We start from the raw sequence: 20,949 nt of genomic DNA, 5'->3' as shown, positions 1-20,949 counted from the left end.
GAAATGGTGTGTATGTGAATGTGTTATTTTTGTATTTTATGTTTAGGCAAAATACATTAGATAGGGCTGGAGCAAAAATAACTTAAAGCAAACCACTTATAAATGATCAGAAAATGAGTTTACTAATAATGAGTTTTCAGACTAGAGACGAATATAATCACTCACCTCTATATAATTGTACATAGATAGGTCGGAAATTGCGTGGTCATCTGGAATCCTAAATCTTGAAAATTCAGGAAGACATAGACCTAGAAATCAAGTTAAATAGTGTCTTTTCCAAAGTAGTCTATAAAAGTGTGATAGTCTCTACCTAGATAAATATAAGTGATATATTTCTTGAAAGTTTAATCTCTAATAATTTTTTAAGTTTAGTTATCATGTTTCGAATTTTCATAGCTTACACTAGTTTTAAAGCCATTATTAAGATAAATGATTTAATTTATTATGAGTTTTATTTTAATTTATAGTTAATTTATCATATAATTATATGTTATATATCATTATCATATAATTTATCATGAATCACCATGAGATACAGGTACAAAGTTGTTAATGATTGAGTTGCAATATTTCTAATAATTTTTATAAAGTGTGTAAGTATGCCAAATAATTAACATTCTAAAATAGCAAGAAATAGAAGGACATATCTTTTATTAAATAAAGTATTATAAAACTAAACAATATATGCTTGATTAGTAAATCTTTATTTCAAAAACTAAAATTATATATACTTTTTTTGTTCACCCTTATTTCCATTTACATATATTTTACTGTACTTATTACCACATTAATTTAATCAAATTCTGTGGTCCCATTTTATTTATGTTAGGAACATTAACATGAAACATACAAATATTTGATAAATTAATAACTAAGATAAAATTATATGCTATAGTTATTGACATAGTTACTACCTATGTCATTTCTAAATATGAGTATTTGGATGAAATTCTCAGTTTTACTGACAGAACTTTACAAGAAAAAAAACAGCTTACCCCATCAAAAAATGGGGAGGAGAAATGAACAGACACTGTCAAAGAAGAGATACAAATGGCCAAAAAGCATATGAAAAATGTTCCACATCACTAATCATCAGGGAGATACAAATCAAAACAACTATAAGGTACAATCTCATGCCACAGAGATTGGCATACATCACAAAGAATGAGAACAAGCAGTGCTGGCAGGGATGTGGAGAGAAAGGAACTCTTATTCACTGCTGGTGGGAATGCCATCTAGTCCAACTTCTATGGAAAGTGATATGGAGATTTCTCCAAAAACTGGAAATTGAGCTCCCATATAATCCACTCCTAGGAATATACCCTAGGAACACAAAAATACAATACAAAAATCTCTTCCTCACACCTCTATTCATTGCAGTACTATTTACAATAGCCAGACTCTGAAAACAATCATGCCCTTCAACAGATGAATGGCTAAAAAAAAAAAAACTGTGGTACATATACATATGTATTATGGAATATTAGGCAGTCATCAGGAGAGACGAAGTCATGAAATTTTCCTATACATGATGTACATAGAATCTATTATGCTGAGTGAAATAAGTCAGAGGGAGAGAGCTAGATGCAGAATAGTCTCACTCATCTATGGGTTTTAAGAAAAATAAAAAACATTTTTGCAATAATTCTCAGAGACAAAAGAGAGGAGGGCTGGAAGGTCCAGCTCACTCCATGAAGCTCACCACAAGAGCGATGAGTAGAGTTAGAGAAATAACTACATTGAGAACTATCATAACAATACGAATGAATGAGGGAAGTAGAAAGCCTGTCTCAAGTACAGGGGGGTGGGGATGGGGAGAAGGGCGATTTGGGACATTGGTGATGGGAATGTTGCACTGGTGAAGGGGGTGTTCTTTACATGACTGAACCCCAACTAATATCATATTTGTAATCAAGGTGTTTGAATGAAGATATAAAAAATAAAAGAAAAAGAAAAAGAAAGAAGAGTATGGTAATAGTATCCAAGGAAAATAAAGATGAGGGACAGGAAGACTCATTCATGGTAGGGAGCTTGCTACAAAGAGCAGTGAGTGCAGTTAGGGCTAAGAAGAGTCCATTGTAACAATGATAGTTGTCTGATCACTCTGGGCAAGAGCTTGGTGCTGAAAGGTGATAAAGTGATATTCATGGTGCTCCTTTTTTAACAATAGTGTGAACTATAGTGTCAAAATGAAAAGAGGGAGGAAGAGAGAGATAGAGTGAGGAGATAGAGAAGTAAAATGCCTTCCCCAGATGCAGGTATGTGATAGGTGTATTGGAGGGAAACTAGGGACATTAGTGGCTAAAAAGTGGACTGGTAAAGGGTGGTATACTTTCTATGACAGAAACTCAATCATGAACAATTTTGTAACCATGGTGCTTAAGTAAAGTAATTATAAAAAGTATTAAGAATCTTCTGTACCACAGAAGTCTCTAGTGAAACTACAGAGAGAACACAAACCCTAGAGAAAACATTTGCTCATCATTTATCTATACATTGTTTAATATTAAAGATTTATAAAGCACTAGTAAAACTCAGCAACATAAAAAATAAGCCTATCAAAATTGGGGACAAGAGATGAGTACTAATTTTATGAAGACATATAGATACCAATGATATAAGAAAAAATAATACTCTTAATCACTTTAACCAGTGAAATGCATATCAAAACAACTATACAATATCATCTCTCACCAGTTAGGCTAGCACACATGAAAAGGAACAAAAACAGCCAATGCTGAAATAGATGTGGAAGAAAAGTAATTCTCATTCATTGGTGGTTTAAATGCTGATTGTTTCATCCTCTTTGGAAAACAACATGAGCAAATCTCAAAAGATAAAAATTGGCCCAGAAATTCTACTTCTGGCATCTATTCCTAGAAACCAAAGATACTCAATGCAGCACTATTCAAAGTAGTCAAAATTTTGGAACACAAGTGTCTAAGAACAGATTCTTGAATACAGAAACTGAACTCCTATGAAAAAGTGGAATCAGTTAATTTGCCACCACATATCTAGAATTTGAAGATATCATGATGAGTGAAGTTAGTTAGGGACAGAAACAAAATGATCATTTTGATATGCACTATACATATATGTATATATTTAAAGAAAAACATAGTTATAGAACACCAAACCAAAGGTAGTAGAACCTGAAATCTGGTCTAAAGAATTAAACTTTATCAAGAGGGTGAGGGAGTGGGATGAACTGGAGGGGAAATTGAGAAAATGGAAGGAAATGGAAATTCTGATGGAAGGTATGGTTTCGAATGCTGTATGCATAAAACCTCTTATTAACAATATTGAAAACACATGCCTCCAATAAGTTTTAAATAAAGTTTTTTTTTAAAAAAAGATCATGAAAGACAAAAAGTTACAAGTTCTTCCTGTGGATATCCTAAAATCAGATTTTTAACTACACTAGCGGAAGTTTAAGAAAAACTTAGAAAACTGATTATTCAGTGGAATAAAAGGGCACAGAATTTATTTTAAGTCATTCACATCTTAGATTCTTAACCTGGGTTGGTTACTTTTTGCTCTCTACCCTCTGAAGAAACGTGCATTCCTTCTGAGTATGCTTCTTTCTCTCCCTTCATGTTTTCAGAATAAAATTATTTTACATCACTATTTGTCTTCTTTCTGAAATTATTTTCTACAAAAATAGACAATGAACCTGGGAATATGGTTGGATGTCAGGACCAACTTTATTTTCCAACAAAGACCAATTTCTTGCTCTAGCTTGAAGCCAAAGCTCTTAAAATTATGTAGTGTGTACAAGTTTCTGTGAAAATCAAGTGTGTCTCAGATGCAGTTTAATGTCTGCCTCAGGGACTGGTGGGATGCAAGTGTCCTGTCCGAGTCATGTGGGTTGACATCTTAGTAGATATTGTAGTCCTACTGCAGGTGACTGAAGTGAATTAAACAAGGAGGCTCCTTCTTTCTTGAGGCTACTACCTTCTGTGCTCTCCATTTCACTTTAGTCACCTACAGGTTATTTGGTGAAACTCTGAAGAAAACTCAGAATAAAACTCTTCAGGATAAGGGTGGAAATTTTGTGAAAAATCTGTTATGTGGGAAAAATCTGCTGTCTTGGGGAATATCTTTTGTAGTTTCCTTAGAATGCAACCTTAGACTGAGAGATAATACACACACAGTGCTATTCACACATATACCTGACTCTGTGCTCAGAGATCACTCCTGAAAGTGCTCTTGGGCTTTTTGTGGTGACAGAAATCAAATCTAGGTTGGTTATGTGTAAAACAAGCATTGTACTTACTATCTCTGGCCTTTGACTCTAGTTTCTAATACAAATGGAATATCAGGTGTATAATGAAAGCAAAGGACATAATAAGATTCAATTGTAGCTCACCACAAAGAGTGGTGAATGCTGTTAGGGAAATAACTACACTAACAGTTAGTATGACAATGTTAAAGAATGAGAGAAGTAGAATGCCTGTCGTGAATACAGGCAGTAGGAGGACAGGGGGGAATTGGTGGTGGGAATGCTGCACTGGTAAAGGGGGGGTACTCTGTTTATAACTGAAACCTAACTACAAGCATGCTTGTAATCATGGTGCTTAAATAAAGATTTAAAAAGAAAAAAATTCAATTTTAAATCAGACTGTCTAGTAATCAAATATATGTTATCACTAAAGTAACTTTAATGTCATTTTTGTCACCATATCTGTAAGAAAACCAAGTCTTCATTTTAAAATAATAAAGTTTTATTTGAAGTTTTAAAATCATTGCTTATTTCATGTCAATGTGTTAATACTTTAAATATTTTAATATTTGTGTACCAATTTTTTTCCAATATATTCTGTGGAATGTATTTTTTGCAGTTTATAAACTTGTTCTAATGTCCTATTTACAGAAGTATGCAGGGAAAATAATTTAAAAGTTCTACAAAGTAAAAATTTGTCATGTAAATGAAAAATTGCAGGAAATAATCCAAAAACTGGAAATCAAGCTTCCATACGACCCAGCTATACCTAGGAATATACCCTAGGAACACAAAAATACAATACAAAAATCCCTTCCTTACACCTATATTCATTGCAGCACTATTTACTATAGCAAGACTCTGGAAACAGCCAAGATACCCTTCAACAGATGAATGGCTAAAGAAACTGTGGTACATATACACAATGGAATATTATGCAGCTGTCAGGAGAGATGAAGTCATGAAATTTTCCTATACATGGATGTACATGGAATCTATTATGCTGAGTGAAATAAGTCAGAGAGAGAGAGAGAGAGAGAGAGAGAGAGAGAGAGAGAGAGAGAGAGAGAGAGAGAGAAAGATGTAGAATGGTTTCACTCATCTATGGGTTTTAAGAAAAATGAAAGACATTCTTAGAATAATAATTTTCAGACACAAAAGAGAAAAGAGTTGGAAGTTACAGCTCACCTCATGAAGCTCATCACAAACAGGGATGCTTTTAGTTAGAGAAATAACTACGTTTTGAACTATCCTAATAATGAGAATGTACGAGGGAAATGGAAAGCCTGTCTAGGGTACAGGGAGGGGTTGGGTTGGGGGAGGAAAATTTGGGACATTGATGATGGGAATGTTGCACTGGTGATTGGTGGTGTTCTTTACATGACTAAAACCCAAACACAATCATGTATGTAATAAAGTTGTTTAAATAAAAATTAAAAAAAAGAAAAATTGCAGAAAATAAAAGGTTTTAACATGGGACTGAATGAACTAAACAGATATAATTTTTTGTTTAAATTGTATGTTTTACCTATACATATTTTAGCAACTCTTTTTTGTTGTTGTTGTTGTTTTGGGCCACACCCATTTGATGCTCTTAATTTTCTTGGAGCATAAAAGCAACATTTCTTTTTTTTCCTGAAACAGTCAGGAATGAAGACAGCATTTTCTCTATTGTATCTCCTAGTGGGTTGTGAGTTATTGTACTATCTCTCACTCTGAAGTTCCTCTTTGCATACATGGGCAAAAAATAAGAACCATCCTACTTAATAGATGTAGAAATAAAGAATATAGAGCTTTTATAAAGATAAGGTGATTTACTTAAGAGAATATTTGAGCATAATGTTGTTGTTGTTCTTATTTTTGGGTCACACCTGGCGGCGCTAAAGGGTTACTCCTGGCTCTCTGCTCAGAAATCACTCCTGGCAGACACAGGGACTATATGGGATGCCGGGATTCGAACCACCGTTGGCCCTGAGCCAACCCCTTGCAAGGCAAATGCCCTACCGCTGGACTATCTCTCTGGGCCTATTTGAGCATAATTTTTTTTTTGCCACACCCATTTGATGCTCAGGGGTTACTCCTGGCTAAGACTCAGAAATTGCCCCTGGCTTGTGGGGACCATATGGGACACTGGGGAATCGAACTGCAGCCCTCCCTTGGCTAGTGCTTGCAAGGCAGACACCTTACCTCTAGCGCCACCTCATCGGCCCCAAAGCATAATTTTAAAGCCAGTTCTCTAAGTCTCTTCTTTAGGCTTACTTTTGACTAACTGCCATGGTGAAAAGCATGTTATAGTCATCCAGTTCTAAGAATATTGTTTACAATTTCTTTAGATAAAATTGTCTAAGTACCATCCAAGATACATACAAATCATTCAGTTTTGTATGTTAAAAGCTTAAAACTTTAATTATTAGTAACATTGGTATATTAGCTGAATTTATGTCAAAGATGAAGTATTGGCTGAAATAGTTGACAAATCAAAAACAAGAAAGCTATGAAACTTCTAAAATGTATATCTGAGTATATATTATGAAAGGCATATCACCTAGATTGAATAGGAGAGAAAAGAACAGGTCTTTATCAAACTCAGGACTTCAATGTAGACATTTCCATGGAGGAATCTTAAACTATATTACCCTAATTTAGTGCTTCTGTATGATATGGATAGCCATTCTCAAAATTTTGTTACTGGAATAGTTTATGATTCTAAAAACGAAGTATGCACCATGGGTTTATATGATATGTGATTCAGAAATAGATACATAATTATCCATTACCTAGTTTATGCTAAACACAAAATTTACTTACCAAAGTCATTATTGAATTTATCCATTAATTCATCAAAAACCAAGCAGTCTTCAAAACCCTAAAGCAAAAAAGTATAAAAAATAAAATGTACATAATAAATTTATAACAATTTTGAACAGATCTTCCATTTTAAATATAATTAATAAAACATAATCCTCAAGCAGCACACAACTATTGAATAATTGTAGAGATATTGAATTATGATTATAAAATTTCAAATTCAACATTGTTTTCGATAAATGCATTTGAAAACTTTCTCAACAAGAATCTCTATAAAATGAGTACTTCTAAAATCTCAACTTTTCAACTAAGAGTAAAAACCTAGTTGTGTAATAATGTGTTCTAGTAGATACTGTAGATTTGAACCTGAGATTTTATTTTTTAAATTAATTAAACTTTTTTTTTTGGTTTTGGACCACATCAAGTGATAAAATTCCTGGCTCTTCATTCAGGAATCACTCCCTTGTATTCACAGAGGAACACATGGAATGCTGGTGATCGAAGTTGGAGTTGTCTAGTGCAAGGCAGATGTACTGTTGCTCTAGCCCCTTAAATCTGAGTTTTTTAGTACAGAAGATTGGCCCTTATTTTCTATGTTAAATCAGAAGTTCTATAAAAAATAAAATAGCAGTTAGCTCGACTTGGTAGAAATTATAAATCACTAGATTCATCAACTTGAATATATTACAACCACCAAAAGAATATATGATTAAAATTGATAATTAATTGAGTAGCAAACATGCATATACATGACAAGGAACTCAAAGAAAATTATTTTAGAATTTTGTAAATTAATGCTTGCTATTTATTTGTGCCATTTTTTAAAAGTAGATATTTAAAAAAATATTTTTAAACATCTAAACTGTTTCATAATTTTATTTAACTCTTCATATTGTTTTCTTTTCTTCTAAAAAGGAGAATGAAGAAATGAAGAGATATTTGAAGACATTTTTGGAGGTCTGATATTATACACTTACATAAAATATTTAGTAACTATGTAATTGTAGTGTTGAATTTTATTATAAGGACCACTCTGGTTGTGCTGAGTGGCCAAATGATATGCAATACAAGGGATCTAGCCTGCAAGAGGTAAGCATATGCTCTACCATGTGAGTTATATTTCTGACCTTGGGTGAAAAATTCTAAATTCTAAAAATATAACCAGAAAATATTGATAGTTTTCAAAATTTCAAACTATTAATGTAGTTTTTAGTAGGCAGAATACTTGTGCTTTTTGATTCTGCTACATTAAATGACTAAATTAAATAGGCCAATATTTAACTATAGTTAGTGATCAATATAGACAGCTGTTTGTGATTGTAAAACTAATTTTTCCCCATATATTACATGCTAAAGTTTTACATTTAAAGTAGTTATAATGTACCTGCCATGAGCACAACATAGGTGCCATCCCTACCTGCTGCTGGCACCAGGACTACCACTCCCAGTAGAACCCACAGAATACACATCAATGGAGAGAACCTGACCCAGATCCAAAAGGCAGTGCCAGAGGAGCCCATCTGCTCCTATCTGCTCCATGGCAGCACATCTCCCAGCTCAACATGTAGAACACATCACATTACAAGCATGACAATAAGGAATCAGCACAAGCCTACATTATGCATAGAGAATGAAGATGGCAGCTCTGATAAACAGAAAAATGCCAACCACCTATTTAGCCTCTCAGATCAGGACTCTAAAGAAGAAATATGAAGGATTCCTATAGACCTCAAAGAAAACATGGAGCAAACAGACTCAAAACTAGCCTTAAAAGGCAAACTGAAAAGTATACTTTAAGACAAGATAGATAAGACAAACTTCTACATAAAGAAGACACTAAATCTAAAGAGACAGTTAATCTCTTTCAATGTCAAAGAACTAAATACCACAGTTAAGAGACACAAAGTTCCAGATGTCCTAAGCCTTCCCTCATAAACAGTCATTTCAAAGTTGAGCTTATTGATTTTAGAAAATCCAAACATTACTAGTTTTCTTTCATAGGAAACCTAAGGGAATTTCTATGTTTATGATAATGTATTGTTTTGGATTAAAATTTAATCATCATAAAAAAAAGAGACACAAAGTGGCAAATGGATCAAAAAGCCAAGCCCAACATTCTGCTGCCTACAGAAATATATCTGAATAATTAAAACAAACATAGACTCAAAATCAAAGGTTGGAAGACAATCATTCAAGCAAATAACTCCCTTAAAAAAGCTTGCATGTCCATATTAATATCAGATGACACAAACATTAGACTTTAAAAAGTATAAAGGACAAAGATGGACATTTCAAGATAATTTAGGTATATGTACAGCAGGAAAATATCACATTTGTAAATATATACACACTCAACGAGGGACCAGCAAAATATTGAAAACAATTGTTGACAAATCTGAAAGAAGACGTCAATAGCAACAAAATAACATTGGGAAACCTCAACACTCCTCTTACCCCTTGATAAATAAACCAGGATGAAACCTAACAAGAATACACTAGCTCTGAAAAGAAAAATGGAAGAAAGTGGCCTAGTAGATATATACGTAGGGCTCTCCATCCCAGAAAACTGGATAAACATTCTTCTCCAATGCACATGGGTTATTATCCAGGATAGACCATATGCTGGCCCATAAAAGAAGACAGCTCAGGGGCCAGAGCAGTGACTCTGAGCAGTAAGGCGTCTGCCTTGCTGGCGCTAGCCTAGGATGAACTGAAGTTCGATCCCTGGCATTCCATATGGTCCCCCAAGCCAGGAGCGATTTCTGAGCACCTAGCCAGGAGTAACCCCTGAGCATCACCAGGTGTGCCTTCCCCCCAAAAGACATCTACATAAAATTAAGAGGATATATAATCTGAAAGATCAATGAAAACAAAAATTGGTTCTTTGAAAAACTAAACAAGAATGATAAATTACTAGCAAAATTCACCAAAAAAGGCAAAACTTTTTTTGAGAGAGAAACATAATAAATGTAATTATAAATGAAGGGGGGATTATTACAAATACTACAGAAATTCAAAGGGAATAAGAAATGGATAAATTCTTGGACTTATAATCTTCCACAGTTGAACCAAGATGATCTAGCATACCTGAACAGATTCATCACTATTAAATAAATTAAAATGGTAGTAAATAAAAGCTTAGGCCCAGATGAATTCACTAATGAGTTCATCTAAACCTTTTAAATGGACTTACAACCAATCCTTTTCATGCTCATTCAGGATTTTGAAGAAAACAGAAACACTTACAAATAGTTTTTATGAAGCTAATATTGCCCTGATGCCAAAAGCAAACAGAGATGCTGCAAGAAAAGAAAACTACGGACCAATATCTCTGCTGAATACAGAACGAAGATCCTCAACAAAAATCTAGCAAATAGGATCCAACACCTCATCAAGGTCATACACCATGGCCAAGTAGGTTTTATTCCAGAGATGCAAGAATGGTTTAACATACACAAATCAATCAACGTATGATACCATATCAACAAAAATTATAAAAAAATATGATCATATCCATAGATGCAGAGAATGAATTTGATAAGATCTAACACCCATTAATGATAAAATACTCTCAACAAGATGGGAATAGAATGAACTTTTCTCAATTTAGTAAAGGCCAATTACCACAGGCCCATGGCAAATATTATTTTCAATGGAGAAAAACTGAAAGCCTTTTTCCGAAGATCTGGCACAAGGCAAGGCTGCCCCCTTTCACCATTCCTATTCAATGGACTACCAGAAATACTTGCCATAGCAACTATGCAAGAAAAAATATAATAGGCATCTAGGTAAAAAAAACAAAGAAGCCAAATTCTCACTGTTTGTAGATGACATGATACTATATTTAGAAAACTTTAAAGACTCTACAAAAAGTTTCTAGAAACAATAGATTTGTATAGCAAAGTGGGAGGCTACAAAATTAACACTGGCCTTTGTTATATAATGGTAGACTAGAAATAGACATTAAAACAGCAATCCCATTCACAGTAGTGTCACATTAACTCAAATACTTTGTAGTCACCTTAACTGAAAAGCTGAAGGAGCTATACAAAAAGATTTACAAAACACTGCTTCAAGAAATCAAAGAGGACATAGGGATATAGAGGCCTATATACTGCACATAGATTAAGAGGATCAACATCATTAAAAGAGCAATACTTCCCATAGTGTTGTACAAATTTAATGCATTCTCTCTAAGGATATCCATGACATTCTTTAAAAAAGAGGATCAAATACTCCTGAAATTTATTTTTAAAAATAAATGCCCATAAATAGCTAAAGCAACCCTTAGGAGAAAGAAGTCATCACATTCCCCAACTTTATTACAAAGTAATAGTCATTAAAAGAGCATGGTGCCTAAATAAAGACAAACCTTCAGATCAATGAAATAGGTTTGACTATTCAGAGAATATTCCACTGACATACAATCTATATCTTAGATAAAGAGGCAAAAAATAACCCCACAAAATGAAGCAAGAAAAGTCTCTTGCACAAGTGTTTTTGGTAAACTGGTCAGCCACATGCAAAAATGTGAACTAACACCTCCATCTACCACTATGCACAAAGGTCAAATCAAAGTGGATCACAGATCTTGATATCAGGCCTGAAACCATAAGGTTCATAGAACAAAATATAGGTAAAACACTCCATAATATTGAGACTAAAGGCACCTTGAAGGAGGAAACACCATTGTCCAAACAAGTGGAAGCAGAGATAAACAAATGGGACTAAAAAAAAAAAAAACAAATGGGACTATATTAAATGTTGAAGCATCTGCACCTGAAAGGAAATTGTGTCTAGGTTACAAAGATCACCCACAGAATGGGTGAAGAAAATATTAAGCCAATACCCATCTGATAAGGGGCTAATATTTAAGCTTCACATGTACTAAAAAATCTTAACAAGAATAAACTTCTGGGGCTGGAGCAATGGTACAACTACCATGCATTTGCCTTGCACATGACTGACAGATTATGGATCATGGTTTGATCCCCTGGTGTTCCCATATGGTCCCCCAAGCCAGGAGCTATTTCTGAGGGCATAGCCAGGAGTAGCCTGTGAGTGTCATCAAAAGAAGAAAGAAAGAAAAAGAAAAAAGAAAGAAAAAGAAAAAAGAAAGAAAGAAAAAAAGAAAGAAAGAAAGAAAGAAGGAAGAAAGAAAGAAAGAAAGAAAGAAAGAGGAAGAGAAAGAAAGAAAGAAAGAAAGAAAGAAAGAAAGAAAGAAAGAAAGAAAGAAAGAAAGAAAGAAAGAAAGAAAGAAAGAAAGAAAGAGGAAGAGAAAGAAAGAAAAATGAAGAAAGAGATAGGGGCCGGGCGGTGGCGCTGGAGGTAAGGTGCCTGCCTTGCCTGCGCTAGCCTAGGACGGACCGCGGCTCGATCCCCCGGCGTCCCATATGGTCCCCCAAGCCAGGAGCGACTTCTGAGCGCATAGCCAGGAGTAACCCCTGAGCGTCACCGGGTGTGGCCCAAAAACCAAAAAAAAAAAAAAAAAAGAAAGAGAAAGAAAGAAAGAGAAAGAAAGAAAAATAAAGAGAAATAAAGAAAGAAGAAAGAAAGAAAGAAAGAAAGAAAGAAAAAGAAGAAAGAAAAGAAAAGAAAAAAAGAAAAGAAAAGAAAAGGAAAAAAACAACTAACCGCATAAAAAATGAGGAGAAGAAATGACCAAACATCTACTCAAAGAAGAAATAGAGATGACCAAAAGGTACATGGAAAAAGTCTCCATATCACTAATCATCAGGGAGATGCAAATCAAAACAACAATGAGGTATCATCTAACACCACAGAGATTGACACACATTGCAAGAACAAGAACAATCAGTGCTGGTGGAGATGTAGGAATAACGCAACTCTTATTCACTGCTGGTGGGAATGCCACCTGGCCCATCTTTTCTGAAAAACAATATGAAAATTCTTCTAAAAACCGGAAATTAAGCTGCTGTATATGATACAGCAATACCACTCCTAGAAATATACTCTAGGGACACAAAAACAGAATATAAAAATGCCCTCTGCAAGCCTATATTCATTGTAGTTTACAATAGCCAGAATCTGGAAATAAGCCAGAGGCCCGACAACAGATGTGTGACTAAAGAAACTTTGGTACATATACACAATGGAATATTACACAGTTGTTAGGAGCAATGAAGTCATGAAATTTTCTTATACATGGATGAACATGGAAACTATTATGCTGAGTGAAATAAATCAGAGGGAGAGAGATAGACACAGAATAGTCTTACTCATCTGTGGGATTTAAGAAAATGAAAGATAGTATGTTAATAATACATAGTAACAATAGTAATGAGGGCCTAACGAAGAAGCCCACAATATGAAGCTTACTGCAAAGAGTGGTGAGCCCAATTAAAGAAAGAACTTTATTAACAACTATCATGACAATGCTAGTGAGTGAGAGAAATAGAATGCCTGTATCGAAGACATGCAGGTGATGGGAGAGCAGGGAGATGAGAGATATTGGTGGTGCGAAGGTTACACTGGTGAAGGAGGGTATACATTATATAACTAAAACTGATCTCAATGTGTTTGTAACCATGGTGCCTAACTAAAGATAGTATTAGAATAAAAAATTATAGTGATGAATTATCTTGGAAAATATTAGGAGTCCAGAGGGAAAATAACTTACCGCATTCATTCCTTGCCCAAAAAATGGCACTATTGCATGAGCTGCATCTCCCATCAGCACACAGTGTGATTCAAAGTGGAAAGAAGAACATTTTACAGATATCATGGGCTGGGCAGGCAACAAAAAGAAATCTTGTGTCAGGGCTTGCCTTTAAAGGAAAATAAATAAAATATAGAGATGCTAAATTTATTGTTAAATAATGGCATATTCTTTCAGATTTACTGGTGCTACTATAGAATTTTATTTTAAAATGAACAATAAATCCAGAAAAACTGAAAACAGAAAACAGGTTTGTTTAAAATCTGGTATTTTATTATTTTAAATGTATTTTTTACTTGCAAATATCTTTATATCCAAAAAGAATAAGTTTGTTTGCATCACAATACTTGAATATATTTGTTATATTTATTGGAAATTTTATTATGAATAGGCAGTCATAGTAGTGAAAAGCAGGATGCCTAAAATATGAATGAAAAGTTTACTGTTGTCAACCAGAACGCTAGTCCAATATCAAGAATATGATCTGTCTCAGAAGAAATTTTGGTGGGAAAAAAGCCTATTAGTACTTGAAATGAGGATGTATATAGCTCAATGGTTTTCTTGTTCATTTTCTTCCTTGACAATAACTTAGCGGAAAACTCTTCTCATACAGAAAGTTCCAAACTGTGACAACTTAGGAAGGGCTTATTGTAATCAGCTTTGCAAAATCAGCCACAAGGTACCCCACTCTGGGGTTACCTGTACATTTCAGCTGTGAGTATAAATTTTTTTCTTTTAGAGATTTCCCCTTCTCTTTCTTCTTTCTCATAAGAGATTAATAAAAGCATTTTGCTTCATTGTCTTCTGAAATTCCTCTTTGTGAGAATTGACAATGAACCTAGGAAATATTTATGACAGTACGTTTTCCTGTGAAAAGTATTGCCGACTTGAAAACCCTGGCTGACAGCTGCCTTAATGAGACTGACAAAAATTTTAATATCCAATCTCTGAAAGAAATAATTCAGATTTTATCTGACACCCCGAGCTCACCCCCACTTATTGAGAGGCTAGAAGTGATGATAATATTATTGTGATTAACTCTTCCTGCTCAGTGGCTTTCCTTTGCTCTGGATCATGCAATTTGCAAACATATTAATCTATTATAAGTTTTATAAAATAGAAAATGCTGTTGCTATTTTATTAAACACAAACTCACAAAGTAATATGAATTTTTATGTATTTATAATAGACAGCTAGAAACTAGAGAAATAACTTGGGAAACATGGAGCATATCTTGCATTTGTAGGGACTTGAATTCCATCTCCTGCACTGTCTGGATCCCTGAGCATTGTAGGGTATAGCCCTCTAGATCTCTGAGCCTGAATGTATGGCCTTGTTGGTCTTCTGTATCACTGGGCCATAGTATTTGATAATCTAAACAGATTGGCTGAATATCACTAGATGTGAACACTAGTAACCACAAGAATTGCTTAGAAAGTTCCTCTTTAAAAAATATTAGATAGTTGTAATCAGCCTAAATTTTTGTAGTTTTATAAACATTCATAGAATTTTGTGGAAACTATAGGAAGAATTTATATATCCTCAGGATCTTACATCTGATTAGAGAGGCAAGATATAGCAACAGAACGAACTTTAAAGGTATACAAGGACTAACTTTGGTATGTAGAGAGATACATTATCAAAGGTGAAGGAAAAACTAATACAGGAGTTGGTGAGACAATAAGGCAGGTAGAGTCTTGCACACTGTTGACTGGGAATTAATCCCAGGCATGCAATATGGTACCCCAAATCCCACAAAGTTCAAAGCCTAGAGTAAGACCTGAGTACTGCTGATTGTAACCCAAAAGCAAGATAGAGAGTGGAAGAGAGAAAGTGAGAGAAGACCAATACTGACATTGGATTAATACACAAGAAAGGAGGAGGCAGACTCCTTTTTTTTTAAGAGAAATTTGGGGGTCAGAACAATAGTACAGCATGAGGCAGATTCTGGTTTGTCTCCAGCATCCCATATCATCTCCCAAGCACCATCAGGAATAATTCCTGAGTTGAGAGCCAGACATCACCCCTGCGCATTGGGTCATATGATCCAAAATGAAAAGAGAGAGACAGAGAGTAAAAGAGAGTGAGAGATTTTAATATGGGTTTGTAGTGGGTATTTTACATAATTGACTCATTTAATTTTCAAGTCTTCTAAAAGAAGATATATTGATGCTCATTAAAATAAACATGAAGCTCTAGGATGTGAGGGCAGAAATAGTCATAAAATTTGGCTTTTTCTGAAATATTGTGTTATTTCAATGGAGGCAGAAATCAAAGATAATAAAAAGGATCCTAAGAGGGAACAACTCTGGAAGCAGACACTGTTGAGTGTTGAAAACAAGCAAATGTTAAGTCCATATAGAGGGTGATATGGGGTAGCCATAAGGGCTGTCCTACTTTATAAAAACCCAACATCTTCTCCTTTTGCTAAGGAGGGTTCAAGATTTGAGAAACTTAACTGTATTTCTTAAGCAGTTGTGTTATCTGCCATGAGAAGGAAATATATTAGGCTTTGTGTTACACAAAACTGAGAGAACCAAGAGCCTGTATAGGACACGTGAAAATCAGGGAACATTGTTGACACTCAAAAAAGCGACCATGGATTATGATTTTTCAGTTTCTGCTCAAAGTCTATTGCTTAGACCAATGTTTCCCAAGGTAGTCAATACTGCTCAATGGATGACTGGAAAGATTCTAGAGAGCAGAAATAGCCTCAGTATAACTGGAGGTGCAGGGGAAGTCACATTCTCTTTGCTCCATTAAAGAAGCTAGATTTCTGAAAAGGTACACTGACTTTTTTCTGAAAAGGGTGCAATGCGGCAAATAAGTTTGGAAATTTTTGGCTTGAAGTTTGGGTATCGTATATATTTTTATGGTTCAGGTCTACATTTTGTTACACTGATCTAAAATAAAAATAAAATACATAACCACTGTTTGAATTGTGAATAATGCAAACCAATAGAACCAGAGACACTTACTCTCCCATTAAAGGAATGGAATCTGGAAAGTGCTTCTTGAAGAAATTCAGCACATCACTGCTAGTTACAAGTTTTTCAAACTCTTCAAAGGGCATGAACAAAGTACATGTGAAAGACTTATTCTGTGAGAAGAAAAAGGGGCAGTGTAAGAAAGGATGGAGGTCAGGTCATACTAATAATCACAGGATTCTTGCTGCAATTAAGGCCACCTGGAAACAATGTTCCTGTAAATAGGAAGACATCCTTGCCTACTTTCTCCCCTCACTTTCAAAGTAAACCTCTATCAAGTCACAGGGTGTTTTCCAGATCCCTTGGTTATCAGAAAATTTACACACATTGAACTTAGTTGTGTACTGTTTCCTCCCCTGCTGAGTGTTTTTTTTTCCTTTCCCTTCTATTTTCCAATAATTTTTCCCTTTTTTTGGGGGGGCACACCCGTTTGACTCTCAGGGGTTACTCCTGGCTACGCGCTCAGAAATCGCTCCTGGCTTGGGGGGCCCAAATGGGACAGTTGGGGATCGAACTGCGGTCCATCCTAAGCTAGCGCTTGCAAGGCAGACACCTTACCTCTAGCACCACCTTCCCGGCCTCCAATAAATTTTTTATTAAAAAAAAAAAAGAAAGAAAGAAAAAAATGTCTGCATGTAAATTCCAGTCCTTTGGGGGTGGAGGGTGTTGGGCCACACCCAGTAGCGTTCTGGGATAGCCCATGGCTCTGCACTCAGTAATCACTCCTGGTAGACTCAGAGGAACCTATAGGATACTGGAGATCCAACATAGGTTAGCTGCAAGTAAGTCAAGCACCCTGTCAGCTCTGCTATCACTCGGGCTCCAATTTCAGTTTTGTTTTTGTTTTTGCTTTTGTTTTTGGGATTTTATTTGGTTTTTGGGCCACACCCGGTGATGCTCAGGGGTTACTCCTGGCTATGCACTCAGAAATCGCTCCTGGCTAGGAGGACCATATGGTACGCCAGGGGATCGAACTGTGGTCCATCCTAGGCTAGCATGGACAAGGCAGATGCCTTACCGCTTGAGCCACTAATTCCAGTTTTTTTTTTAACTGAGCAAACACTAAACTGCTTAGATTGAACATAGGTTTAATTACCTTCCTCTTCTTTCCCTCTATTCTTTTAAGAAAATGTTATGAGACATTAGACTCATGATTACTATCAAAAAAATTAAAAACAAGTAGAGAAATAGTTAATATCTAACTAAGAGTATCTAGGATCAAATGAATAAATTGTTATGTTCCTTTATATATAATCTAATATACTAAAACCTTAAAGACTTAAAATGCTGTTTAATATATAATATAATATGTATATATTTTCCTTTAATTGGGAGCAATTTCTTTCTATAATGTCTTGGGGAGATTTAGGTATACCAGAATCAGGTACCAGCACACATGAATATTTGTTAGTCATTCATATGTATAATATCTACTCTTCGTAGAACCCCATTATTTTTTTTAGTAATTTCCAAGTTTCAAAATTATAATTATTAAATAGACTAGAGAGTGGTATTAGTTTAATATGTACTAAGTGAAAAGAAATTAACAGAATATATTTATTATAAATGAAAGACTACAGCTGATAGAAAATTTTATATTACCTTATTAGGAAGTGCAATCATCATAAAGGTATTTCTAGGCCAAATATGAAGAAAATTGGGTTCCATGGCAAACTAAAAGAAAATATTATACATATTTTGATTAGTTTTTAATGCATCTTAGAACTGTATGTTTTAATTATTTCTAATGTAATTTAAATAGTGTCATGTGCATGGTAAGATGCCTACCTATTTTGATATAACTTTCTTAGAAAGTTTGAGTTGTATAAATTCAATCAAAAATATTTGAGTTTACAAACTTAACTGGATTTGTGACAATAGACAGTATTCAAGATTTTTGAATTTGTTATAAAAATGATCTCATTATTTTCAGGTATACAAGAACATCTATACAAACAGACACACAGTCAAAAATTATGTATGCATTTCTTTGTATTTTAAATAGTGTGTATATATATTGGGGCTAAAGAGTTCAGAGATTAAGGAACTATGCCTTACATTCCACCCAATCCTATCTCCAGTACCACGTGTGATGCCCCAAGCACCACCAGGAGTGATGCCTGAAATCAGAGCAAAGCCCTGAACACTAACAGGTGTTGCTCAACTTTTTCAAAAAAAAATCAATCAATAAATAAAGGAATAGTCAGAGTAATAATACAAAGAATAGTACGTTTGTTTTGCATACAACCCACCCAGGTCTGATACCTAGCATCCCATATGGAACTACAAGCAACATCTTTGGAGTGAAGAGCTAGGAATAACTCCAGAGCACTGCCAGGTATTACTCCTATGGCCTCAAAACAAAACAAATGAAGACATAAATGATATATATTTTTTCATATATAACATTATGATGTGTTCATGATTGTTATACTCTATTTTGCCTTATTTTGAGACATAATAGAAATACTACATGCTTAAATGTCCTTGGAAATACAAATTTTACAAATGACTTGATGAGTTGTTTTTTACAACATGAAAAGCTTAATCTCATTAGTGAACTCTCTTAAGTACAATAACAGCATGAGTGAGTAATGGTTGTTTGAGTAGACCAATTAATCCAGTGACCTAACTAACCCAAATACTTGAAAGTCTCAGGGGTTTTATATACATAAAAATATGCCATCATTTTCCAGCTATTTACGTTTTCTTCCTTCCTTCCTTCCTTCCTTCCTTCCTTCCTTCCTTCCTTCCTTCCTTCCTTCCTTCCTTCCTTCCTTCCTTCCTTCCTTCCTTCCTTCCTTCTTTCCTTCCTTCCTTCCTTTTCATTTGGTTTTTGCATTCTTTCTTTCTTTCTTTCTTTCTTTCTTTCTTTCTTTCTTTCTTTCTTTCTTCTTTCTTTCTTTCTTTCTTTCTTTCTTTCTTTCTTTCTTTCTTTCTTTCTTTCTTTCTTCTTTCTTTTTTCTTTCTTTCTTTCTTTCTTTAAATGATCAAAAAAGCACCTATCATTTGCCTAGTGTAATTACAGTTTTTCAAAATTTTTTGAAAAGTATTTGCATCTTAGAAGACTATTCTGCCATTTAATTTTTTTCATTTAAAACTTTAATCGTTTATTTTGTTTGTTTTGAGATCACATCCAGTGATGCTCAGGGCTTACTTTTGGCTCCAGAATTATTCCTGGCTGTGCTCAGGTGACCATACGGTTTGTGGATATTGAACCTGGACTGTCTGTGTGCAAGGCAAGCACCAAACACTCTACACAATATAATATCTTTCCAGGCCTCCCCCTTATTATTCTTTGTTTCTTTGGGAGCCACACTTGGTCATGGTCAGGGATTACACCTGACTGAGTTCAAAGGACTATATAGTATTGACAAGGAATAAATTTAGGTCAATTAAGTTTGAAAATTAAGTAAACACCTTACTTACTGAACTATATCTAGAAAAATGACATTATTATATATAAAAATACCTCTATGTACTAGCAGTAGGATAGTTATAATTTCTCTGCTTTCATAACCACTCAGTTGATTTAAATAAAAGAGAATGAAAATTATACTAGTAAAGATAACTTGCTATAGTAAATTTTTATTAATTATACTTGTATCATATCTCAAAAATAAGCATGACATGCTACTGATAGCAATTAACCTAGAACATACTTTTATAATTTGAAGGGGTTATAGTGCTGTGGAAAGGAGGTAAGAAAGAGGAAGAACTTACATCTCCATTCTTAGGTGGAATAGACAACTCCATGTATCCATGATGAATATATTTCTGACTATAATCAAAGCGAGGTTTCTTCATGAGATGAGTTCTAACAGTTGAATAGGCTCCATCACATCCTACAACAAGGTCACAAGTGACTTCTTTGGAAACTCCGTCGGATCTGAAAAATTAAATAAATCATTCAAAAACAAAAGTCTAGTGAAGAAAATAATAATGTATTTGTATTTGGAATCACTGCCTCTAATAGCAGTAGGATATGTAATAAATACATATATAAATATATTTACATATCTGACTTAGAGCTTGTTTTCATAACAATAAAATGAAAATGATTTTTGACTAATCACAGATTTGCTTTTGTGATCAGAATAACACATGACTATTGTGACATTCTTTACTACAAAAAAATGTGATGAAGACTTGAATCCATACACAAAGAATCTTATAAAGAAGGTAGAGTGTTCCAATATGAATGACCAGGATTTTGAAGAATCACTTTGTGTGATTTAAAAGTAGAGTATCAG

General features: G+C 34.4%; 1 protein-coding gene across 1 annotated transcript in view; it reads right to left on the bottom strand.

Annotated features, from left to right (window-relative positions):
- KMO (kynurenine 3-monooxygenase) overlaps window positions 1-20,949 on the bottom strand; it is a 61,288-nt gene that overhangs the window by 2,401 nt on the left and 37,938 nt on the right. Inside the window, 6 exon segments of the mRNA XM_049776527.1 lie at window positions 166-248; window positions 7,031-7,088; window positions 13,671-13,818; window positions 16,688-16,809; window positions 18,299-18,370; window positions 20,420-20,585. Of these exon segments, the coding sequence (XP_049632484.1) occupies window positions 166-248; window positions 7,031-7,088; window positions 13,671-13,818; window positions 16,688-16,809; window positions 18,299-18,370; window positions 20,420-20,585 (649 nt within the window).

This window comes from Suncus etruscus, chromosome 7, assembly GCF_024139225.1.
Source record: "Suncus etruscus isolate mSunEtr1 chromosome 7, mSunEtr1.pri.cur, whole genome shotgun sequence".
NCBI classification, from domain to species: domain Eukaryota; kingdom Metazoa; phylum Chordata; class Mammalia; order Eulipotyphla; family Soricidae; genus Suncus; species Suncus etruscus.
This window is presented reverse-complemented; position numbering and strand designations above follow the sequence as displayed.